The 27295-nt window shown below is 38.5% G+C and overlaps 2 protein-coding genes across 12 annotated transcripts in view; both read right to left on the minus strand.

Moving 5' to 3' along the window:
- Positions 1 to 7263: 7263 nt before the first annotated feature.
- On the minus strand, positions 7264 to 20972 carry LOC106092345 (uncharacterized). Its single transcript, XM_013259175.2, has 2 exons — positions 10104 to 20972; positions 7264 to 10037 (listed from the first exon to the last, which is right to left on the minus strand). Exons 1-2 carry the CDS (start codon positions 10129 to 10131, stop codon positions 7264 to 7266), a joined length of 2802 nt encoding a protein of 933 aa, XP_013114629.2. The 5' UTR covers positions 10132 to 20972.
- A 4712-nt stretch (positions 20973 to 25684) lies between these two features.
- Positions 25685 to 27295, minus strand: part of LOC106092346 (rab11 family-interacting protein 4B) — a 416788-nt gene continuing 415177 nt past the window's right edge. For all 11 annotated transcript variants that reach the window (XM_059370577.1, XM_059370581.1, XM_059370596.1 and 8 more), the window contains one exon: positions 25685 to 26491. In XM_059370577.1, the coding sequence (XP_059226560.1) occupies positions 26357 to 26491 (135 nt within the window). In that variant the 3' untranslated portion in view covers positions 25685 to 26356. The remainder of the gene's footprint in view (positions 26492 to 27295) is intronic.

A 27295-nucleotide genomic window follows, 5' to 3' on the forward strand; every position in this document is an offset into this window, starting at 1 on the left:
ACACAGATTTTCTATTCTTTCCCATCACTTCCCAGAGCTAATGTTGGGGGTTAGCTCTGGAGGAAAGTGGATGGTTTAATCACTGGAGTCGTGGAAAATATTTCTCGGAGTAGAAATGTTTTCCTCGCAAGGTGAGTTTGGGGAGAATAGGAAAAAAATGAAAACACAGGTGGGTTAGAAATTGGGAATTTACAATTATCTCTTTATTGGATGGAAAAGAAAGCTCTGAATTGGAGATTGAACGAAACTCTTACCAGGAAGAACAGCAGTGGTTGAAGCCCAGATAATAAGTAAGTTTGAAATAGGAAAAAGAAAAGGAAAAGGCCGACGGAGTACACAAGGCTGCTGAAAGCGAGACATCTTTAGTACAAAGAGAGACACACACACACACACATATAAAGTATGAGGTATGTGGGTGTATGCAAATGCAAATAGCTGCGAAACTTAGAAAGTAGATTAGGGGGACCAGGTAGGAACAAGGTTTGGCATTAACAAGATTCAAACACCACATTTAAGCTACATATTGCTATAGTCGATATATATGTATGGGTTAGGGGAGGAGAGACGATCCTGAAACCCTTGGCCATAAGACATATATCAGATTTGAGCCCCTTTTTGCCATAATCCACAAATATGTCCAGTTTGAGGGGTATGTAGGGTCGGGCAGCCACCCACGCACTTAGCCCTGAAAAAATATCAGTATCGTGCTCAACTCTCAAATTTCTTCTTTTTAGCCCTAATTACCTTCAATATATTCAAAATCATATTTCAAAGCTGCCACTACGGATACCACATTTTTAAGGATATGTAGGTCCTCCTGTATCTATACCAATTTGAGGGTAAAAAGTGTATTCTACTACCAAAGACCTTGTATTGCTGTTCTATTCTATCCTGATCGGCCTTCGTATTTTATTATACTCTCCACCATAGGATGGGGGTATACTAATTTCGTCATTCTGTTTGTAACTACTCAAAATATTCATCTGAGACCCCATAAAGTATATATATTCTTGATCGTCGTGACATTTTATGTCGATCTAGCCATGTTCGTCCGTCTGTCCGTCCGTCCGTCTGTCTGTCTGTCGAAAGCACGTTAACTTCCGAAGAAGTAAAGCTAGCCGCTTGAAATTTTGCACAAATACTTCTTATTAGTGTAGGTCGGTTGGTATTGTAAATGGGCCATATCGGTCCATGTTTTGATATAGCTGCCATATAAACCGATCTTGGGTCTTGACTTCTTGAACCTCTAGAGGGCACAATTCTTATCCGATTGGAATGAAATTTTGCACGACGTGTTTTGTTATGATAACCGTCAACTGTGCCAAGTATGGTTCAAATCGGTTCATAACCTGATATAGCTGTCATATAAACAGATATGGGGACTTGACTTTTTGAGCTTCTAGAGGGCGACATTCCTATCCGATTCGGCTGAAAGTTTGCATGACGTATTCTATTCTTACTTTCAACTATTGTGTCAAATAAGGTTCAAATCGGTTCTTAACCTGATAGAGCTGCCATGTAAACCGATCTGGGATCTTGACTTCTTGAGCCTCTAGAGGTCGCAATTATTATCCGATTTGCCTGAAATTTTGTACGACGGATCCTCTCTTGACCATCAACATACGTGTTTGTTATGGTCTGAATCGGTTTATAGCCCGATACAGTTCCCATATAAATCTATCTCTCTATTTTACTTCTTGAACCCCCAAACGGCGCAATTCTTATTCGAATTCGCCGACAATTTACACAGGTCTCCAACATATAATTTAATTATGGTCCAAACCGGACCATATCTTGATATCGCTCTAATAGCAGAGCAAATCTTTACTTATATCCTTTTTTGCCTAAGAAGAGATACCGGGAAAAGAACTCGACAAATGCGATCCATGGTGGAGGGTATATAAGATTCGGCTCGGCCGAACTTAGCACGCTTTTACTTGTTTTTTATTAATTTTTTTTATTGGATAGGGTGAGGTGGATTGCTCTGTAACACATCCTTTCATTTGAGTACAATATATTGGCGGCCGTCCTACATGACAGCTTGGTGTTGCTCGCACAGACGCTATTTGAGTCCTTTATTGTCGCGATTTACATATCCTGCTGAGTGGCTGGACGGCCGGACGTGACCCAGATTCTTGAATCCTTATACCAACATTAGATTCGAATTCTACTGACATAGACCTTTCTTTTAATTCACATATTATCCCACCCAAACCACACATCCTATTGAAGGGTGTGTAGTGGGTGGGCCAGTCCCAGATTCTATCCCAAATATGTATACCAGATTCGTAGTCAACACTCGAAGACCTTTCATTTGATATCCATTTTGTGACGTTGGATACTCATGCCCGTTTAAGGGGTTTGGACTCAACTTCCAGACACCTTTCATTTGATATCCATATTGTCCCAATTAGTAAATAAGCCTTGCTGGTTTTGGGGGGTGGAGGCGTCTCAGATACCAAGGAATATATTTTTATATCAGAGTCTTACTCTAGTGTTAAATAGCTTTTTTTTATATCAATATTGTCTCAATTGGTAAATATGCCCTGCGGGGGTTTTGGGGGGTGGAAGTCCTCTCCGACACCAAGGAATACATTTTTATGTCAGCTTTGTTCTCTACCTTTAAATACCTTTCATTTGATACCTATATTGCCCATATTGATACCTATATTGCTGTGAAAGAGTAATGTTGGGGTGTTTTTTGGGGTGGGTCCCCCCCCTCTACCTTTCATTTGAGTCCAAATTATTGGACTTGAAGTTATTATAAACAAAATAAATTTCTCTTAAATCGCCCCATCTCCAAGATCTGGCGTTTTTGAAAATTGGTTAAGGGGAGGATCCGCCCATTAAAGTTTGGATGTTGGATCTACTTCATTCTCTTGGATTTGGTGGTGGATTGGAGTAGCCAAACTCATTGCCCCGAAACTCCCAAAAACCACATTGGAGATATATAATGCTATAGTCGGTACATATGTGTGGTTTAGGGGGAGTTTATGAGGTGAGGCGTTCTTGAAACACTTAGCCAAGAAACAAATACAGATTTGAGCCACATATTGCCATAATCCACAAATATGTCCGGTTTGAGGGGTATGCAGCCCTGAAAAAATATCAGCATCGTGCTCTACTCTCAAATTTCTCTAATTTGAGTCCCAATTGCCATTGGTTTAGGGGGAGTTTATGGGATGACACGACCACCAAACATTAGGCCTAAAAAGTTGAATATCAAATTCATTTACTACTATCAAATACCTATTATTTATGACTATAGGCAATCATGACCGGTTTGTAGGGAGTTTAGAGGCGGACCCTGAAGTAATATCAGCATTGTGCTAGATCGCGACTTTGTTTGAGCCCCATAATGTCAAGCATTTTGAAGGTGGCTATCAATATATTCAGGGCTACGGATCTCCTTCAGAGTCACACTAATTAATTTTTTTGTATTGGTTATGTAAATTTTTTGGGGGTGGGGCCCCCCGACACTTAGGGTAACATTTCAATGTCAAGTTCGTACTCTACTCTCGAATACCTTTCATTTGATACCCATATTGCCCAAAGTGGTGAAACTATCCTCTTGGGCATTTTTTGGGGTGGAGACCCGCCGAAACTTAAGAGTGTAATTTGTATACCAAATTCGTACTATACCCTTAAATACCTTTTATTTGATACCCATATTGTCCCAATAGGTAGACATGTCTGCTCGGGTGGGTTTTGGGATGGGGCGTCCCCCCAGGTTATTTGATCCCAAAATATTTTACCAATTTCGTGTCTTTGGTTTACCATAAGGTGGCATACACATATAGATTTCACTTAAATCGGTGCACGCATCTCCGAGCTTTGGAGAAGATCGATTGATAAAAGAGTTAGCAAAGGCCTTAAAAGTGGAAATCGGGAAATGCATATATATGGGAGTTATATATAAAACTGAACAAATTTCTATGAAATTAATCAGAATCAGTCATCAGAAGAGTAATAATAACAAATTACTAAATTATTTAGTATTATTCCAAATCGGACGAAAATGTATATGGGAGCTATATCTTAATCTGAACCGATTTCTATTAAATTCAATAGCAATACCGGGTGTCATTAGGGAAACCTTTGTGCCAATTTTCGTGTGAATCGGTTAACAAATGACCAAATTATTGCAATACTAGTCCAAATCGGACGAACATATATATTGCAATTTTAGTCCGAATCGCATGAACATATATTTGGGAGCTATATCTAAATCTGAACCGGTTTCTATGAAATTATCACTAGTGCAAAATTTCGTGAGAATCGGTTTACAAATAACGATATAATTGCAATTTTAGTCAAATCGGACGAACATATATATGGGACCTATATCTAAATCTGAGCCGATTTCTATGAAAATCACTAATAATGTCGAGACTTATAAGAGAATCTCTTGTGCAAAATTTCGCTATAATCGGTTTACAATTGACGATATAATTGCAATTGTAGTACAAATCGGACGAACATATATATGGGAGATATATCCAAATATGAACCGATGTTTTCCAAATTCACTAGACTTCCAAGACGTTCAAGAAAATGCTTGTGCCAAATTTGAAGACGATCGGGTGAAAATTGCGACCTGTACTTATTAAACAAATTAACATGGACAGACAGACAGATTCTGATTCTGAGTCGATCGGTATACTTATCTACATCTCTTTCTTCTGGGTGTTTCAAACAAATTCACTAAGTTATAATACCCTGTACCACAGTAGTGGATGGAGTTCGAAAATGTTTCGCTTTTATGTTTTTAGCAAAAAGTGAAAGAGGAAAATAGTCGAAGGCTCAAATAATAGTGATGTGGATAAATGCGTAGAGCGTCTGCTTTGTAAACGGAAAGGTCTTGGGTCACACCCGGCTGCGGCAAAAGGTACAGTCTTATTAAATTTATAATTGCAATGTTTCATATTTAATTTGTCTTCTTCAAAACAGCTGAGCAATTGATAGCGTGGGTGGGGGTGGGAGACAGGCAGAACTAAATGCACTGAAAAAATTGTTATCCTAATTTTAAAGAATCGAGCCAAAGATTAGCTTAGATTAACTTTCTAAGGAAACATTCCCTATGGTGAAAAATATATTCCTTCATATTAAAGATTTATTATTCTAAATGGTAGGTTAATAAAACCTCTACTTTGCGGTGAAAAAACCAATTGAAGGTCAAAATATGGTTGGGTTAGGAAAGTAACCTTGGGACAAGACAACAATGAACCGTAGTTCATGTTTACTATTTTTAGGTCACGATGCTAAGATCAAACAAGTAAAAGCGTGCTAAGTTCGGCCGGACCGAATCTTATATACCCTCCACCATGGATCGCATTTGTCAACATCTCTTCTTAGGCAAAAAAGGATATAAGGAAAGATTTGCTCTGCTATTAGAGCGACTTAATATGGTCCGGTTTAGACCACAATTAAATTATATGTTGGAGACCTGTGTAAACTGTCAGCCAATTCGAATAAGAATTGCGCCCTTTGGGGGCTCAAGAAGTAAAATAGAGAGATCGATTTATATGGGAGCTGTATCAGGCTATGGTCATGAGTGAATCCGTCGTATAAAATTTCAGGCTAATCGGATAATAATTGCGACCTCTAGAGGCTCAAGAAGTCAAGATCCCAGATCGGTTTATATGGCAGCTATATCAGGTTATAAACCGATTTGAACATTATTTGACACAGTTGTTGAAAGTAAGAATAAAATACGTCATGCAAAATTTCAGCCAAATCGGATACGAATTGCGCCCTCTAGAAACTCAAGAAGTCAAGTCCCCAGATCTGTTTACATGACAGCTATATAAAGTTATAAACCGATTTCAACCATACTTCAACCATACAGTTGTTGGATATCATAACAAAACACTTCTTGCAAAAATTCATTCAAATCGAAAAAGAATTGCGCCCTCTAGAGGCTCAAGAAGTCAAGACACAAGATCGGTTGAAATGACATCTATATCAGGTTATGGACCGATTTGAACCATATTTGGCACAGTTGTTGAATATCATAACGAAACACGTCGTGCAAAATTTCATTAAAATCGGATAAGAACTGCGCCCTCTTGAGACCCAAGAAATCAAGACCCAAGACCGGTTTATATGGGAGCTATATCAGGTTATGGACCGATTGGAATCATACTTGGTACAGTTGTTGGATATCATAACAGAACACGTCGTGCAAAATTTCATTCCAATCGGATAAGAATTGCTCTAGAGATCCAAGAAGTCAAGACCCAAGACCGGTTTATATGGCAGCTATATCAAAACGTGGACGGATATGGCCCATTTACAATCCCAACCGACCTACACTAATAAGAAATATTTGTGCAAATTTTCAAACTGCTAGCTTTACTCCTTCGAAAGTTAGCGTGCTTTCGACAGACAGACGGACGGACAGATGGACGGACGGCTAGATCGACATAAAATGTCACGACGATCAAGAATATATATACTTTATGGGGTCTCAGACGAAGGTTTCGAGTAGTTATAAACAAAATGACGAAATTGGTGGAAGGTATAAAAAGAATTTTTTCATCGGTGAAGTAAAATTAGTATCAGTCAGCGATAAAAATTTGAAACGGATGGTTATGTTCGTTAGTAAATAGGGAATTCAATTTAAAGATAGCATTTTAATTTTGAAGTTTTGGTTATTTGGTTCGGTTTCATTGCAAAAATGCTATAAATAAGGAAATATCATAAGTTTTGGGACAAGTTTTTTTCAGTGTGGGTTACGTTATTAAGATTTTTTCTCCAATCTCCAATTGGATGCTTCAAAGGGTTCGAAAATAGCGATTTTTTCATTAATTTTTCCTTTCACTTTCAATGCCCGCTAGTTCATATTTTTCCTGTGGGAAGTTAAAAAATGAACTATTACTCTGTAAACAGAAATTCGTAGCTGTTATTAAATTATTGAACTCGTAGCGTCATAGGAAGTTCAATATTTCCCGAATTTAGTTCCTTTTTGAACTAGTGTTGAGATTCAAAGTTTTTTGAGTGCAGCTTTATTCCTTCGAAAGTTACGGCGGACATGACTAAATCGACTCAGAACGTCAAGACGATCAAGAATGTATTACAAACGAAAAGACGATGTGTTACAAACGGAATGACGAAATAAGTATACCCCCATCCTATGGTGGAGGGTTTAAAAAAAAAATCTTTTAAATAAAAGCATTATTTCTTAGTATATCAAAATCCTAAAAATTCTACTCTTTCTTTATTATGTACAAATAATAAAATGTTTATCTCTTCCTATTGCTCTTAATCTAAATCGATTTCCTTGCAGAAATCCAACCAACTCATCAGGCAGCGTTGATCGCGGGTGGCAACAAATTTGTTCTTAGGATGACGGCAGTTATATGTCTCCAGCATGCATTGATTTGGGAACTCGTGTAGGCATAGGCCGTTTGTGGCACAAACGGGATCAATTTCAAATTTGGTACATAGCAAATCACAAGGATCCATATGGGAGGTGGCAGCATCTTCAGCCTTAGTCTGGTGGTTGATGGCAGGTTTGTTTGGTATCATCTGGGCATTGTCATCGGTGACAGATCGCATGGCTCTATGATTTAGTTTAACCGATTTGGATTTGGCCAAAATATTGGCAATAACCTTGGGATCAGTTTCTAACTTGGGTTTGGCTGTAACCAAATCATTCTTGTCCCAAAATGGTTGGGCACGTCTTTGGCGTGTTACAATCTTTTGATGATGATTGTCTTTCTTATCCTCTTCGGAGTGATGATGACTTGCTGACTCATCCTCCTCTGAAGATTCTGAATCCTTGACATCTTCGGTTATGGGAGGACTGAGGGGTACATGTGGTACAACTGCCTCATCTTTAATATGGGGACGATGGAGTATGGGTGGCAGTACATCGTTTTGGCTTTTCTCATTGATATGCACAACTCCAGGCACAACTTCTTTCACCGCATCATCAGCAAAAAGAACAGGATGTACATTGGGTATTTCTTGTACATCCTTAACTATTACTCCATTGATATCCACCAAATTGGGTTTCACAGTGGTAACCATAACTTTTGGTACGGAAACCTTTTCTTTTGTCTCCATTGTTTCAGTGACATCTTTTACCATTGGTTTCACAGTGGTTACCATTTTTGATTGTTGCACTGGCATTTCAGTGGTAACCATCTCTAGTGATCTTCGCTTAACAATGTGATCCCCAACAGGAGAAACTTGGTTTACATTGGAAACCGGAGCCACAACCACGGGTTCACCTTTCATCATAACTTCAGGAACTTTGTTTACCTTGGGTTTAACGGTGGTTACTATGACTTGGGGTATCGGAACTTTATCAGCAGCCACCAAAGGTTGATCTTTGTTTACCACAACTTCTGCAGCATCATTATTGACTTTATGATCCTTGGTTGAGACTTCCAAAGGAACATGAACCATGTGATTTTCGGCATCTACCGATCTTCGTTTGACACTATGACCAGGACCCCCTATTACAACAGACGGCACCTTGGTGACCATGACAGGGTTCACAAAAGGTTGGACTTGTTCCTGAACGATTACTGGTACTTGTGCTTTCTCCATTACTTGATGAACTTCATTCACCATGGGCTTGACAGTGGTAACTACGACTTCTGGAAACTTTACCGAAGGAACTTTGGTGACGGTAACATCTTTCACAGGTTGAACGGGTACAGGAACAACCACAGGTACTTTAGATTTTTTCATCATAACCTCAGGAACCTCTTCTGTCATGGATTTAACGGTTGTTACCATAACCTCTGGAGCTTGTACATCAAGTGATCTTCTTTTAATTTCTTGGTCGGTGTTATGAATTTCGGTTATCCTGGTTATTTCTTTGACATTGGAAGGCACAACTGGCAGTGGAATACCTTTTACAGGGACCTGGTTTACATTTTGCTCAACTGGTACAGGTACCACTCCAACAGTAACCCCATTTTTTACTACTGCATCCACAACTGCAGGTTTAACAGTGGTCACCATGACTTCAGGTACTTGCACCATACCTTTAACGACATCAACTGATCTTCGATTTATGGCATGTCCTCCTCCAAGACTCGTTGATAGTGATTTAACAATAGCGTTTATTATAGTTTGCGGTAATCCCTGACTTATAGTGGGTTGACCTGTTACAGGAACAACAGGTTCTGCTTTCTTCATTACAACATCTGAAACTTCATTTTCCATGGGATTAACCGTGGTGACCACAACTTCAGGAACTTGAACGTCATCAACTTTGGGATCTATAACATTGGTGTTTTTCACCATCATCGCTGGCACCGGTACATCTTTCGTCATTTTAATATCCATGGCGTTATTGACCACAGGTTTAACCTCAGGAGTTGTTACCCTTACTGGGACATCTGTTGAAACTCGGATCACCTTTGGTACCATAACTCCAGAAACTTCATCTACCTTAGGTTTAACAGTGGTTACAACTACCCCAGGTACATGGACTGCAACAGATCTACGTTTTATCACATGCTCCATTTTGTCTTTCACATCAGATGCATCTTTCTCGACGGGAGAAACTGTAAGTGGAACAACTACCACTGGATCTTTTTTTGGCATGACATGAGAAGCTACTGTGGGCATTGTTTCACTCATTTTTACTACAGGTGCCGGTACAGGTACTTTCACTTCCGAAACTACATTCGCCAAGGGCTTTGCTGTGGTTACCATAATATCGGGGACTTTGCGAACAGGATCTACAAAGGGTGTTCCTTTAGATACCACAACATCCGAAACTTTATCATCGGGCTTTACAGTAGTCATCATAACTTCTGGTACCATTTCAGCAACCTTAGCTACTGTATGATCCTTCGCCATTGCTACTTCGGGGACTTGATCTACCATTGGCATTATCGTTGTAATCATAACTTCGGGTACTGCTTCATTTGAATTATGCTTATGATGTTTGCTGACTTCCACTACCAGTGCGGGAACTTCGGTGTCGACTTCCTTATGGCCTGAGAGTGGCATATTAACTTTATCTTCACTGACCACTGGAGGCACTGTCGCTGCTTGGACAGACAGCAGAACTGAAAAAAAAACCAAAACCAGTTGAATTAGAACTCTGAGAAACTTAAAACGAATCCCATACCAACCTGCCACTAGTATCACAAAAGGATTCATGTTTCCACGCCTACTACTGTATTCGCACTGAGTGTCTCTGTCAACAATGCTCAGAACTTTTATATGCTTATTTCAAAGTATTTCTATTTTGGTATTCGCTGTAACTTTCTTGGAGGAAGAAATTAACGAATGTTTCCAACGCATCGAATGGCTAAAAATAGTTCATACTCTTTAAATAACCAACAACATGAACCGGCGACTTTCAAACTCATAAATTTCATTAAAACCGGTTTTCAGTGCTTGATTCGATTAAAAAACATTGGATGTTGGCTTGGTAATACAAATTCCTTTAAGAAATTTATTTAAAAATATCTTAATTACACATGCATGTATTTACAGTACGTATGGTTTGAGAACATCTTTCACTTGTATGCTATGTTTATGTATAAATTTGTTAGTAATAAATTGCAATTTGTTTAATAAGTGCTGAATGGGTCTTGAAAGACTTTCAAAAACATGTTATGAGTTGGTATGGGCCATCTGGCCTTTCCCTATTTAATTATGCCTAAAAGTATACTTCAAAAAATTGTTTCAAGTTAAAGGCAATTATTTTAAGGCTTTAACAAATATGTGTATCTATAATACAATTTTGTAACATTTATTATTAAACTAATAAATCTATTGCAAAGAGCCGCTGGGAGTGACAAATTCCAGGAACTTTTTTAAATTAAAATTTCAAATAATATTTAAACATTAATAAGATAAATTTTGATTTTTTTTTTCAATTTTTTTTTTAACTTTTGCAAAACCACCTGGTATGCTCTTTGCAGAACTAATTTCGCTTTTGCTAGTAATTTTTATTTACATTTTTCGTTTTGAGACTTTTATAGATTGTCCGTCTGTTAACGCAAATTTTTGTGTGTTAGAGATTTGATTTTTTCACATGAGACAAAAAAAAAATTTGAAAAGAAATAATAATTTTTATACCATCCACCACAGTATGGGGCTATACGAGGGTTGCCTCTTATATATCGGGATTGAACAACCCTTGTGTTGAAATCTGACAGCTCTATCGTAAAGCTTGAAAATTTTGAGGTTATACGTACTCAGAACGTTTTGACATAGAGCGCTTTTTGTGTTGTTTACAGTAACTAAATCGTCAACATTTTCGTGTGATTATTTTTTACAACTTTTGACGTGGAGTGCCTCAACAACAATGCATCGAAGAAATTAATTCAATTTTTGGCGATGAAGCTCCATCATGGACCAGTGTTTATCGATGGTATGGTGAATTCAAACGAGGTCGTAGTTCACTCCAAGACGAATTTCATGACTGTGCATGATATTGCAAGGTCGTCATGTGACCTATCGTGAGATTGAGACTACTTTAGGCATTAGTGGGACCAGCATACATACAATATTGGATGAACATTTGACCGTCAAAAAAATGTGTTCGCGATGGATCCTACACAATTTGTCAATCGCGATTGTCGATTGATCGAAAGAAATGCTCCAATAATACGATCGGGTGCGTCTATGATATCGTGACAGGTGACGATTCGTGGATTTAAGCGTATCAGACCGTTTTTCTACACCTGAAAAAGCGTTTGATTAGTTCAGAATGCATGTTTTGGAGATACCTCAATCAGAGTGGCAAAAGTGCTTCGTGGCAATTATAGCCTAAATCAGTTCATAGCCTGATATAGCTTCCATATAAACTCATCCAAAAATTTTACTTCCTGAGCCTCAGGAGGGCGCAATTATCACTCGATTTGCCTGAAGTTTTGGAGGTGGTATTTTTCTATGAATAGCCATAAGAAGAACGTCGAAAAGGTCATATGCTTGTATAAAACGTTTAAAAAGTAGTAAACGTCATAAACATCGAAATTGCTCCGCTTCCTGTTTAGTTTCGACAACATATCATTGTTTTAGAATTTTTCAAAATTACAAATTTAATCAAAAAGTTTTTATTTTAAATCTATTTATAATCAGCGCTCTGCCTTCCGGAGCAGTTTGACCACGTTAAGATGTTCAGAAATACCGCCAGTATGTATTAGTGAGGGAAAAAAAACAGTAAAAAAAGGTTGTTGATGTTCTCGTTAGGATTGGAAGTCAGACGTTTTCTGCTATAGGAACACGTTCTTACCTGTGCTGCTACATTCTTCAATTCACAAAAGTTTAAACTAATTGTAAAATTTCCTAATTATTTCCCAATTCCGTCAAAGATTGGTTTTTTGGCTAAGTTTATGACGTTTTTTGACGTATGTATTAAACGTCGGCGTTTCCGACCGACTATTTCTGCATGCGATCCATGGTGGAGGATATATAAGATTCAGCCCGGCCGAACTTAACGTGCTATTATTATATCCACCACCATATGATGGGTGGTATACTAGTCTAGTCATTCCGTTTATAGCACCTCGAAGTATTGCAAATTTTCACAGACACTTCTTACTGCGTTAGATTGTTGGGGATTGCAAATGGACCATATCGGTTCAAATTTCGCTATTGCAACTTTGCCCATGAATATTTCATTAAGGAACAGGGACAAACTTCTCACATATGCATAAGTGATGTTCAATTCATGTTTTAAACTCAACGATTAGGGACCTCCTTTTTATACCCGAATCCGAACGACGTGCCCCTGTGTGACACCTCTTTAGGGAGACGTTTTTACATTGCATAGTACCTCACAAATGTCGCCAGCATTAGGAGTGGATAACAAATTTGGCTATAAACTGATCCCCTGTTTTGATTTTTTGAGTCCTTAGAAGCCTGTATTTTCATCCGATTTGGCTTAAATTTGGCACAAAAACTTGTGGTATGATTTCCAATATCTGTGTGTAAACTTTCAGAGGTGTTATGTTTGAAATGTCAAATGACAAATACGTGTCGTCTGATATCACCTTATTTAAGAAAACATTTTCTCAAATTTGTGCCCAGAATATCAGACCATATTTAAACCAGTAAGTGTCGTGGATTTGCTTTTAAATCGCTGCCCAAAAATATCACTTGACCTTGTTATAGGTAAACAGTGACAGTTTTACTAGCCAATCAAAAAAACTACAGGTAGTGTTATGCTCTAAGAAGTGGGCACCTGACTGCAGCGGGTCGTCTACTACGGACCCATCACTGGTTCAATGGCGACGGAACTGCAGATGCTTATGACGAAAACTAATATTTCATGTCTTGAGGGCATGAATTCTACAACAGAAATAAAATCGGGTAATGATTGACTCTTCTAGGACCACACAAAGTCCAATCGCCGGGTGGACTTATTTGAAGGATATATGCATTGAGTTGTGCATCAGAACCAAATTTCAGCGGTGGTTATCCCCTCCCAGTGTTGGCGACACTTTTTAGGTATTTACACCTTGAAATATTAGTCTGATGACGGACGGACCGACATGGCTAGATCGACTCAGAGCGTCGAGATGATCAAGAGTATAGATCAATATTTCGAGATGTTACAAACGGAATGACTAGAATAGTATACCCCATCCTATGATGGTGGGTACAAAAATGATTGAATCAATTAATTTTGGAATTGAAAATTTCCTAAATTTCAATCACGATCGTAATTTAAAAGAAAGAAACTAGAGGCTCAAGAAGTCAAGACCCCAGACCGGTTTATATGGCTGCAATATCAGGTTATGGACCAATTTGAACTATACTTGGCACAGTTGTTGGAAGTCATATCGAAACACGTTATGCAAAATTTCAGCCAAATCGGATAGGAATTGCGTCCTCTAGAGGCTCAAGAATTCAAGACCCCAAATCGGTTTATATGGCAGCTATATCAAAACATGGACCATCCCAACCAACCTACAACGATAAGAAGTATTTCTGCAAAATTTCAAGCGGCTAGCTTCACTCTTTCGAAAGTTATCGTGCTTTCGACAGACAGACGGACGGTCGAACGGACATGGCTAGATCAACTTAAAATGTCATGACGATCAAGAAAATATATACTCTATGGGGTCTTAGACGAATATTTCGAGGAGTTACAAACAGAATGACGAAATTGGTATACCTTCATCCTATGGTGGAAGGTATACAAATAGCATAACATTTTTTTCAGCGGATTTTTGTACTTTAAAGAGCAGATTTTGTTTGCTGATTTAGCTGACCGAAATATTTGCTGATACTGCTGTTTTAGCAAACATTTTTGCTGTTTTGAATAACAAATTTGGTTGAGTGTATGTTAAAAGTCGTAGAAGAAGTCGTAATACAAATCGGATAACAATTGCTCCCTCTAGGGGCCCAAGTATTATCGGGAGATCAGTGCCTACGGGAGCTATATCAGGTTGTGAACCGATTTAGACCATTGGTACACTCATCGAAATTTGTTATTAAAAATAACAAAAATGTTTGCTGAAACAGCAGAAAGTCTGCTGAAAATGGGACAGCAGAAATTTGTTCTAAAACAGCAAACATTTCCTGCTATTTTCAAAATTTTAAAAGTTAAAAAGCTCAAAAATATCGTAAATATGTGGACCCCTACAAACATGGTCCCGAAAATGGGTACGAATTTCGTGCTCTACTTCCAAATACCTTTCATTTGAGCCCCATATTGCCATGGATGGAAAATTTTCTCCATTTATGTTCAATTAAGGGGTGTTTTCTGGGGTGAGGAGGTCCCCCCGGCCCCTAAATTGTTTATCAAATTCGTTTTCTAATCTTGAATACCTTTCATTTGAGCAACCTATTGGCATGGTCGAAAAATATTTACCGTTTGCCATTGGCCTCAAAATTGGATATCGAATTCGTTATCTTATCTCAAATACGATTCATTTAAATCCTTTATTGTAAAAGCCAGCAAATATCTCCGGGTGGTGGATGAGCCCTAAAAACTGTGAATATCGAGCTCAACTGTCTAGAAGACCCAAATTGTCTTGGTGAGCAAATACGTCCCATTTTAGGGTTGTTATGGTGGTGGGACGTCCCCCTAGACAGTTGGTCCCCAATGTTGATATCAGATTCATGGTCTACTCCCAAATACCTTTCATTTGAGCCCCCTTTTCCATAGTCGGCAAAAATTACCAGTTAGGGGGTGTTTTGGGGGATGGAAGGCCACTCAGTGACTTGGCTTTGAAAATATATATCAGATTCTTGTTCTATTCTAAAAAAAACCTCGTATTTGAGTCTCATATTGCTATAGTCAGCAACTACTTCCTTTTTGGGTGGTATTGTGGGGGTGGGGTGGCCCCATAGACACTTTTCCCCAATATTGATGTCTTATTTGTGCTTTACTTCCAAAGACCTTTCATTTGAATCCCATATTGCTATGGTCGTACATTTGTCCTCTTTGAGGGATGTTCTCGGGGATGGGCGGTCCCCAAACACGTGGTCCCACATCTGGATATCAGATTCGTATTCTACACTCAAATACCTTTTATTTAAGCCCCATATTGCTATGGTCAGTAAATAAGTCCTGTTTGGGGGTGCTTTGGGGAAGGGGTGGACCTCCAGAAATTTGGCCCCACATTTGGATATCAGATTCGTATTTTACTCTCAAATACCTTTTATTTGAGTCCCATATTGCCATGGTCGGTAAATATGTCCGATTGAGGGGTATTTTGGGGGTTGGGTGTTCTCCCAAACACATAGTCCGACAATTGGATATCAAATACGCTTTCTAATCTTAAATACCTTTCATTTACGTCCTATATTCTCGTGATTGGTCTATATATATATATTTGGTAAATTTTGTGGGTGGCCCCCTAGGTACCCCATCCAAAATTTGGATAGAAACTTTTTTTTTATGTTACTATAAGAGAGCACACAAAATTTTGCTTAAATTGCACCACCCATTTCCGAGATCTGGCGTTTCTGAAAATAAGGGTAAGGGGGAGGGTCCCCCTTACCAACTTCCACATTTTCCACGACTATCCCTTTTAGAAAGGAAGTGAAACCGGTGGACATAGACATAATGTTCAAGTGGATGACGAAGACCCTGAATGACTCGCTTGTGTCAGTATGTCCTAGAACCAAGCCAAGGGGCAAACTGCGACCGCCATGAAGGACCACAAAATTGGTGGGTCTAAGGAAGGACTGTACAAAACTCCTCAACAGAGTAAACGACACAAGAGACCCACAAGATTGGAACGTCTATAAGGCTGAACTAAGAAAATACAAGGACGAGCGGAAAAAGGTTTAAAACAAATCCAGGGTGGAGTTCCACAGCTATATGGATGATACATCTGAGGCTTTTAGGCTAAGAAAGATCCTATTCTCGAAACCTATTACGGTGGGATATATTCAGAAGTCAGAGAATGTGTGGACAGTGTCTAGTGAGGAAATACTCTAACTACTCGTTGGTACACATTTCCCGGGAAATTCTCCAACAGACAACGTGGCGCCATAAGAGGTTGTCACTGATATGTATTCGTCGGTGGTTAGTCTGTCATCATTTATACTGAAGACTCCAGAGAGGTTGATAATACATATCTTAGGGCAATGATTCTTGGACAATGCCTGTTTCGGCAACAGCATGCATATAGCGCATATATAGAACTGGAGTTTCTAGGCATCAACACACTTTAGAATATAGGCATTAACAATTTATATATGGCGGTGAAGGCCAGGGGACTATCGTCATTAACCTTGGTTAATCCGAAGCCTTTCGGGTCGACGCAGTCCGAGTTTAGAGAGTGGGCGACGAATGCGTATGCAACAACGAAACGATCGGTAGGACGGCAAAAATCCTATGGGGAGATCTAGATCGTGAGAAGACGAGACTATTACTGAAAGGAAGCAAGAAGGAGGTCAGTATAGCTATTGGTATCATAACGGGACACATTGGACTACGAGCTCACTTTTGTAAAATCGGTGCGGCAAGTGATAGCATGGGCATGCGGGGAAGATGATGAGACGTTGGAGCATTTCCTTTGTTATTGCCCGGCTTTCGCGTCTAACAGATACCGGCACTTAGGTGGAGACACAATACCAGACATGAACCAACTTAGGGGAGTGGTATTAAAAACAATTAAGGATTTTGTAAGTAGCACGGAATTCCTAACATAAAATTTTCTTTTTAGAGGTTACTTTATAGTAACCTTTAGAGGTTACTTTATAGTAACAAGCCGATTACTGGCTTAGGTGTATGTCCATAGTGGCATGGGGCGGATGAATATCTGCACCCTCTTTTCAACCTAACCTCGGATGAGCCCGAAAGTTAACTGCAATCTACTGTATGGGTGTTTCAAGATGAGCCAAATCCAACAAAAGTTGCTCAAGCACGAAGCATTTCCATGAAAATGATCACCTGTTTTTTCGGAAAAACTGGATATGTCGCAACCGTACCACTAGAACAACGCAGAACAGTCCATTCTGAGTGGTACACAATCATTTGTTTGCCAGTTGTCTTTCGAGAAACGAGGAAAACCTACAGCCGAAGAAGGATCACTCTTCACCACGACAATGCGAGCTCTCACACATCGGCTCAATTAACTGCATTTTTGAGCACTAAAAACATCGATTTGATGAGTCATCCGCCGTATAGTTGGCTGACTTGGCAACATAAGAGGTCAACGTTTTTCGACACCTGAAGAAGCGCTGGATGCGTTGAGAATGCATGTTTTAGAGATACCTCAATCAGAGTGGCAAAAGTGCTTCGACAATCGGTTCAAACGCATGCAAAAGTGCAAATATCATAATGGGGAATATTTTGAAAAATAATTTTCGATGTTTAAAATTTGCTTGTGTTCTCTAATCCCGAAATATAAAAAGCAACCCTCGTAATAACTACGGTTGACAAATGACAACATTATTGCACTTTACCCAAAATCTGACGAACACATATATGGCAGCTATATCTAAATCCGAACCGATTTCGAGCTAACTTCCCTGGTATTGTGGTAGTCGTCGTGGAAAACGTTTTGCAAAATTTTGACAATACTGGTCAATAAATGAGCTTGCAATGGCTCTTGGAGTGAAAATAGGGCGATATACATATATGACAGCTATATCTAAATCTTAACCGATTTCTGTGAAATTCACATGTAATATCAAGAGTCATAAGAAAATCCTTCCTGTCGAATTTCGGTTAATCGGTTAACAAATAAGCACTTAATTGCAATATTTCTCAAAATCGGACGATCATGTATATGGGTGCTATATCCAAATCTGAACCGATTTCGAGCAAACTTCTCAGATATTGTGGTAGTTGTCGCGGAAAGCGTCGTACAAAATTTCGAAGATTGGTCAATAAATGCGCTTGCAGTGGCTCTAGAAGTGAAAATCGGGCGATATATACATTGAAGAGCTATATGCAAATCTTAACCAATTTCCATGAAATTCACCAGTAATGTCGAAAGTCAAGAGAAAATCATTTCGAGAGAATCGGTTAATCGGGGCAACATATATATAGGAGTTATATCCAAAACTGAATCGATTTGTTTCTAATTTCAAGAGGCTTCGACTCTAGGCCGAAAAACATGTCTGTACCAAATTTTAAAACAATATGATGATAGTTGCGACCTTTACTTTGTACACAAATTAACATGGATGGACGGACAGACAGCCGGACATAGCAAAGTCGCATCAGAAAGTGATTCTGAGTCGATCGGTATACTTATCAATGGGTCCAACTCTCTTCCTTCTGGGTGTTATGAACAAAAGCACTAAGTTGTAATACCATGTACCACAGTAGTGGTGTATGGTATATTGAAATTGAATTTTGTCCAAAAAAATTTTTCATAAAATCCAAATTGAGATTCCATTGAAGAATTTTATAGATAAAACTAGTAAAACAGCGTTAAGTTCGGCCGGACCAAACTTTGGACACCCACCACCTCAGGTATACATGTTAACCATCTTTTGTCATAATCCGATGAAAAATGCATAATTTATGCCTCCATAGTAGCTATAAAGAAATAAGGTCCGATTTTGATCAAATTCCGCACGAAAATTGAGTGGTATAATAATTACAAGTCATTGTTCAATTTTATTGAACAAAATATTAGTCCTTTTAGTAGCTATATCCAAATAAAGACTGATCTGAACCATATACGACAAGGATGTCGAAAAGCCTAACATAAGGCACTGTGTCAAATTTTTGCATAACCACATTATAATTGCGCCTTTTATCGGCCCAAGCCTTTAAATCGTGAGATCGGTCTATATGGAATCTATATTCAAATCTGGACTGATCTGGGTCAAATTAAAGAAGGATGTCGAGTGGCCTAACACAACTCAGTGTCCCAATTTCAGCAAAATTAGATAATAAATTTGGCTTTTATGGGTCTAAAACCTTAAATCGGCCGATCGGTCTATATGACAGTTGTATCCAAATTAGGACCGATCTGAGCTAAATTGCATGTGGATTTTGAAGGACCTATCCCAAATTTTGGCAAAATCGGACAATAAATGCGCCTTTTATGGGCCCAAAACTTTAAATCGAGAGATCGATCTATATGGCAGCTATATCCAAATCTAGACCGATCTGAGCCGAATCGAAGAACGATGTCGATGGGCCTAACATAACTCACTGTCCCAAATGTTGGCAAAATCGGACAATAAATGCGTCTTTTATGGGCCCAAACCTTAAATCGAGAAATCGGTTTATATGGCAGTTATATCCAAATATTAACCGATCTGAGCCAAATTTCAGAAAGATGTCGAAGAGCCTAACACAACTCACTGTCCCAAATTTCGGCGACATCGGATAATAAATGCGCCTTTTATGGGCTCAAATCTTAAATCGAGAGATCGGTCTATATGGCAACAATATCCAAATCTGGACCGATCTAAGCCAAATTGAAGATGGATGTCAAGTGGCCTAAAACCACTGTCCCAAAAAATTGTCAGCAAAATTCGATAATAAATGTGGCTTTTATGGGCCTAAGACCTTAAATCGGCGGATCGGTCTATATGGGGGCTATATCAAGATATATGCAGTCCGATATAGCCCATCTTCGAACGTAACCTGCCTATGAACAAAAAAAAAAGAATCTGTGCAAAGTTTCAGCTCAATATCTCTATTTTTAAAGACCGTAGCGTGATTTCAACAGACAGAAGGACGGACATGGCTAGACCGTTTTAGATGTTGACAGCGATCAAGAATATGAATCCGAAATACTAAATGTTGTTCAAAATTATATAAGCAAAACGAGTCAATGTAGACATAGCATAACCCAATATAAGTGAACCCTCAATATATAGTCAAGTCTCAACTGCATGCCACTAAGCGACACCTCTTTGTAATTTTTTTTTTTTTTTTGAACATGTGTCGCCGGCAATTGTGAGGGAGGTACCACCTCTGGAAAATTCGATTCAATTCAAACTATATACCACGTTATTTAAGTGAAAACAAACAATAAAAGAATGATTATTAAATCGTGGCACAGAGGAGTGGAAAAGTGGCCAATCCTCAAAAAGTATGGTATTAAGTAGCATAATCAAAAAGTGTCACACTAGTATCGTCGTCGAAAAAAGTGTCAAATTTTATACTAAAGTGGCACAACGGTTACGCTGACTGGCTATATACTGCAGTTGTCAGTCTAATAATGTTATATGGTGTTTGCGGTCTGGTGGACGACTCTTCAAAACTCCACCAACTGTTGATACTCAGGCGAATCTAAAGGATGGCTGACTACGCCATCTGATGCACTGAATCTAATGCTAAACCTTATGCTACTGGACATTGTGGGTAGACAAATTTGCTGCGACCACTACTGTAAGGCTTAGAGAGTTTTCCCCTTGGCTTGTGGAGGCTACAGACACTGTGTTATCCTAAATACAATGTCCGTTCCAGCCAGTGTGGATTACACATTGCCTGAACCGCATTTTGATTAAAAATACTGCACCACTATTCCTGATTGAACCGTTTTGAACTACGATATCTGGATACCCTTCTATACAGATGGTTCCAAACCAGGTATTCGGAATGGAGCAGGCCTAATTTTTTTAAATACACATTTTGTTTTTGGTTAACGAACTTTAACAAGTTCGCGAATTGGAACAAAAATTTAAAAATATTTAATTAACACGAGATAACTCAAGAGTTAACATTCGTAAAATCGTTATCGAAAACTTATTAGCGAGCCGATTTCTACCAATTTTAAAAGGTTTCATCTCAAAATCAAAAGCTAAGTTCAGTCGGGCCGAATATTGTACACCGTCCCCCATTGATCGCATTTGTCAAGTTCTTTGCACGGTTACTCTCTACAGGCAGACACTAAAAAGGATCAAGCAACAAACTCCATGGATTTGTATACCCTCCGCCATCATTCCGTTTGTTACATATCGAAATATCCATTTCCGTCCCTACAAAGTATATATGTTTATTCTGGATCATCGTAAAATTCTACGACGATTTAAAGATGTTCGTGTGTCTGTCCGTCCGTCTCTTGTAAAGTTAACGTTTGGCACAGATTCGTATTTTGTCTATACGCAGGTTAAGTTCTTGAATGAGCAAAATCAAACTATATTTAGATAGAGCTACCATGTAGTCCGATTTCCCGGTTTAGGGTCTGAAGTTCAAAAAAGCCCCCTTTAGTGTCCGATTTCGGTGAAATTCGAGACCGCAAGTTACACTCATATGCGGCCAACTGGCGCGCTTGCCAACCGATTTTATTGAAATTTAGAAAAGTGAGTTTTATTTGGCCTGTAGACATATGAAACGAGTATGGTATGGTATGGTATACACCAATCTACCTATTAAGGGTCTTAAGCCCATTTATTGCCCAGTTTCGATATAATCCGGAACAGTGAGTTCCATTCGACATTCAAACCGAATATGGTCCAGGTCGGATATAGTTGCTATATACGATTTGCTAAATTAGAGTTTTATTACGCGATTTCGCTTAATTTTGAAACAGTGATTCGTTGTTCGAACTGAACATGATCCAGATCGGACGACATTTAGATATCTCTGCCACATAGCTATTGGGTTGCCCAAAAAGTAATTGCGCCGAACCAAATTTGTTCCAAACCATATTTTGCTATAAATTTTGAACATGGAGTTGCGCTAGGCCATCCGGTATCCGAAACGCGTATGGTCCATATCAGATCATATTTGCATATTGCTGCCAAATGGACCAATCTGTGATCATAAGCAATAAAGTCCTCATTTATAACCTAGCTTCCCTGAAATTTCCAACAGTGACCTGTATAAGGCTTCTCAGCACCTGAACCGAATATGATCGGTTTATATGGGAACTATATACGTTTATGGACCAAATGAGACGATGCTTGACAAGAATGTTGAAGGTCATGAATAAAATCGGTTTGCGAAATTTCGGCCAAATCGGATGACAATTGCGCCCTCTAGAGGCTCAAAATATGAATGCGGTAAATCGTTTTTTTTTTTTTTTTTTTTTTTTTTGTTGCGGACTCTCAAAAATTATGTGATGCCACAGGAACAGGAAGATGCCTTCTAGTTTCTGTCATTGAACCCTTAAGTTTGCTTTAAAAAGCCCAACAAATGCGAATGTTCACATCACATAGACTTGCTGATTTTGCAACTGTTGGGTTTTTTAAAGCAATCTGGAGGGTTCAAATGGCAGGAACTGAACAAAAACATTGAGTCTGATGGCAGACGGCCACTTAAACCTAACCTAAACTTCTTGACGTAGTAGTTACTCATAGTCGTACAGCGCGGAGAGTTAGTGTGATGTCCATACTTTCTCAATTTCACCGCTCATGCAGGTTATTTCTGATCCTGCCATGCCGGTTTTGCAAGTTATTTTCACAGCTTTTGTAACATAAAGTTGAGTATACTTCAATAATTTGGGATCCATTTGGCATCGGCCTTATATGTATGCTTTCCAATCGGCCTTATATGCATGCTTTAGTTTATATTTAAACACCCGGCCCATACGGGATAACCATGAGCACCACACAGGCTGGAACTTTGAGCTCCGACTTGTGTGATGTCCATCGTTACCACGGGAAGCTAAGCTGAAAACTACCGTACGCGTCCACAGGTTGCGGATGGTGGAAAACTCCGTTTTTATGCGGAGTAGCTGCAAATGCGGCCGCGGGCAGTCAGTGATTTTCGAGAGGAGAGTCTCAGTGAGGAGTCAGGTGGCACTGGCTCTTAATTAAATACTGAGTGGAAATGATACTTGAGATGACAAGGCGAGCTATTGGCGCCTTCGGCTCGCCACAACGAGGGATACATGTGCAATCCCGCAAAACCCATGAGAATGAGAAAAAAAAGGAATAGTAAAAACGGAGCGTGTTAAGTTCGGCCGGGCCGAATCTTATATACCCTCCACCATGGATCGCATTTGTCGAGTTCTTTTCCTGACATCTCTTCTTAGGCAAAAAAAAGGATATAAGAAAAGATTTGCTCTGCTTTTACAGCGATATCAAGATATAGTCCGGTTTGGACCACAATCAAACTATATGTTGGAGACCTGTGTAAAATGTCAGCCAATTCGAATAAGAATTGCGCCCTTTGGGGGCTCAAGAAGTAAAATAGAGAGATCGATTTATATGGGAACTGTATCGGGCTATAGACCGATTCAGACCACGTATGTAGATGCTCGTGAGAGGATCCGTACTACAAAATTCCAGGCAAATCGGATAATAATTGCGACCTCTAGAGGCTCAAGAAGTCAAGAACCAGGCTATGAACCGACTTAAATCATACTTGACGCAGTTGTTGGATATCATAACAAAACACGTCGTGCAAAGTTTCAGTCAAATCGGATAGGAATTGCGCCCTCTAGAAGCTCATGAAGACAAGTCCCCAGATCGGTTTATATGACAGCTATGGACCGATCTGAACCATACTTGGCACAATTGTTGGATATCATAACAAAATACCTCGTCCAAATTTTCATTTCAATCGGATAAGAATTGCTCCCTTTAGAGGCTAAAGAAGTCAAGACCCAAGCTCGGTTTATATGACAGCTATATGAGGATATGGAGCGATTTGAACCATGCTTGGCACAGTTGTTGGACATCATAACAAAACACTTCTTGCAAAATTTCATTCCAATCGGATTAGAATTGCGCCCCCTAGAGACCCAAGATCGGTTTATATGGCAGCCATATAAAAACATGTACCGATATGGCCCATTTACAATCCCAACCGACCTACACTAATAAGAAGTATTTGTGCAAAATTTCTAGCGGCTAGCTTTACTCCTTCGAAAGATAGCGTGCTTTCAGACAGACAGACGGTGGGAGGGACGGACATGGCTAAATCGACATAAAATGTCACGACGATCATGAATATAAATACTTTATGGGGTCTTATACGCATATTTGGAGGTGTTGCAAACAGAATGACGAAATTAGTTTACCCCCATCCTATGGTGGAGGGTATAAAAAAATAGGATCAATTATCTTCGTGATTGAAACTTATTTTTATTTTTTTCTGTGTACCCAGAATTTACGAAAATTTGCAGGAGATCTCTCGCACCAGTTACAAACAATATCAGAACTTACGCCCATTTTCGTGAAATATGAAGCAATGAAAACCCTAGTAACAGTATTTGGCCACTCGACATTCATGATTTTATTCTGCACCCTTAAAATCCGTTTACACTACTCACTAAATCCGGATTTAAGCCTCTTGTCAGCTGATTTTATGATCGAGCCATTAAATCCGGACTTAAAGAGCAGTGCAAACGGGGCTTTAAAGAATACACAAAAAACGACAAGAAGTGGATTTTAAGTTAACCCCGGCGATTTTTCAGTAATTAACTTGGTATTTATATGATGGAAAAACCTACCAAAAATAGAGGCCAGCCTACCAACCTACCAAGAAATTAAAAATCTACCAATTTTTGTAGGAACCTACCAAAAACGGCAATACTGGTTGAAGGGCATAAACTTCTGTCAAACCAGCAAAAATTAAAGCTTCTAGGAACCGAACGAGGATGATCGAGAGACCGGTTTGCGTAAGAGATATATAAGGTTAAAGACTGATTTGGATCGTATTTGGCACAGTGGTTGGAAGTCAAGAACACCACGTGCCAAATCGGACAAAAATTGCGGCTTCCAGGCATTCAAGAAGTCAAATCGGGAGACCGGTTTACATGGGAGCTATATCTAAATCTGAACCGATATGGCCCATTTGCCGTCCCCAACGACCTTCATGAATATTAAGTATCTGTGCAAATTTTCAAGTGTTCAACAGCTATCATGATTTCTACAGACGGATGGACGGACATGGCTAGATCGACTCAGAATGTCGAGACGATCAAAAATATATATACTTTATGCGGACCCACGAATAGACGAATACTTCGAGGTGTTACAAACGGAAGGACTAGATTAGTATACCCCCATCCTATGGTGGTGGGTATAAAAATCATAGGCTGTAAGGAAATTGTATTCCCAAGACAAAAGTTATCATGACCGAATGTGAGGAGGAAAAGTGTTGCTCATTCCCTGTCAATTGCTCCTAAATGGGTCACGAAACTCAAGAAGTAAGGAAGAGGTCAAAATAAACAGTGCCTACTATAGCGAAAAGCTCATGTTATTGTTTAAAAAAAAAAACAAAATTTTTTAAAATTTTAAAATATTTTACATGCAGTACAAATTGTATTTAGGTTTAAAAATTTTCTTAAACAAAAAAACTTTTCCTAATTTTAAAGCCATTGAAGACAGATTAAGCTCTTTCTAATAATTAACAATTAAACAATTAATTTGGGGGGGGGGGGGAGGATACAGAGTCATTAACAATTTTTGCATGAATGTAAGTAGTATTTTGATTTGCAATAAATTATGCTAAAAATTAAATTTTTTAAAAAAATCTCTTGAATTTTACACAAACATCATTTAATTTAAATTTATGGTATAATACACCTCAGGTTAAAATTTAACAAGAAAAACATAGAATTTGGCAACATTAACAAATTGTTGTTGTTGATGATGACGTTTTTAAACCAAAATGGGGACTCTTAGACTTTATTTTACAAAACTATCTATCTAGGCATAAGTAGTATAACTGATCTGTATAATTCTCTAACAATATGTTAAGGGTAACTAAGATTTTTTGTTGAAGGGGGGGACGTTTATTTTTTGTTTTTTAGTAAATTGCTTTTTACAAAATAATATATAGTATATGTATAATTTTTAACAATAATGATTAGGATGTTTTCTGATTTTTGTTTGTAAAGTTTTATAGGAGGGGAATTATTAATTTTATTATTATTTTTTTAAATTATTACAACTAAAGATTTTTATAGTATTAAGTGTTTTGCATAATTTCTTAATTCTATTTAAAAAAAAAAAAAAAACGTAAAGGATTTCGTAACTAAATTATTATTTGTTTTTCTTTTTTTAAATTAGCTTAGAGATTTTATAATAAATTGGCCTTGGATTATTTTTTATTATTGTTTATGGCTTTGACTTCCAAAAGTTGTGGACATTTCTCGACAATATTCAAGAGAATTGTGTCGATGTAATGTTTAAGGCGGGTATTTTCTTCCTCTTTCTCCTGGAAGGCTTGTTGCAACTGAAAAATTGAAAACAATAAAAGAACACAGATTAATAAAATACATGAAGATTTAAAAAAAATTATTTACAAAAAAAAAGATAACCCAACACCTGGAATATTTATGAAAACTTAAGCATAGTTTTAGTAATTTTTTTAGTTTTTTCCTTTAATTTTTTAATATTGTCAAAGACATAAATCCCAAGTAAAAAATCCATTACAGATAATTAATCTTAGCAACCACAACCAAATATATACCATAATCAGCTAGATTCAGAAAAATCTTCAATTGTTTCAATTGCTCATGAATGGTTCTACATAAGTAAGGAGTAGATATCCCAAAGTTTACTTGGTGCGATTTGAAACATAAGTCCCTACTAACAAGTTCTCAAACACATGAGAACCTAAGGGGAATTCCTTCTGACCGCCAATGCGGGACACACACACACACAGCAGATGTTCTATAGTATCATCTTCATCGACGTCCTCACAGCTTCTGCAAAAGTTCCAACCTTCGGTCTGTCAGCATGCTTTCCGATCAGACAGTGACCTGTCATGACGGACACAATGACTGAGATGTGCGTTCTAGCCAACGACGGCAAAGCGGTGGACCTCGTCAAGTCTAGATTCTAGGTCACATAATTTTGGAGTGTTCACAACCTATCCTTTGTGACCATCTGTCATTCGTTGCCCCTCGGGCCTGATCATGAAGACCTAGCTTACATGGCGCTGGAGGTATACCTACATTTTACAGAATCCCAGGGAATCCGCTCTGCAATTCCCTGTGATATCTTTGTGGCACCCAGTACAGGTGTAATTTGAACT

The sequence above is a fragment of the Stomoxys calcitrans genome, chromosome 1 (assembly GCF_963082655.1).
Source record: "Stomoxys calcitrans chromosome 1, idStoCalc2.1, whole genome shotgun sequence".
Lineage (NCBI taxonomy): Eukaryota > Metazoa > Arthropoda > Insecta > Diptera > Muscidae > Stomoxys > Stomoxys calcitrans.

Excerpts from the sequence above, each read along its gene's own strand:
- LOC106092345 (XM_013259175.2), bottom strand. The coding sequence starts at position 10,131 with ATGAATCCTTTTGTGATACTAGTGGCAG. Across the intron at positions 10,038-10,103 it reads TTTTGTGATACTAGTGGCAG|TTCTGCTGTCTGTCCAAGCA; the intron begins GTTGGTATGGGA and ends TTTTTTTTTCAG.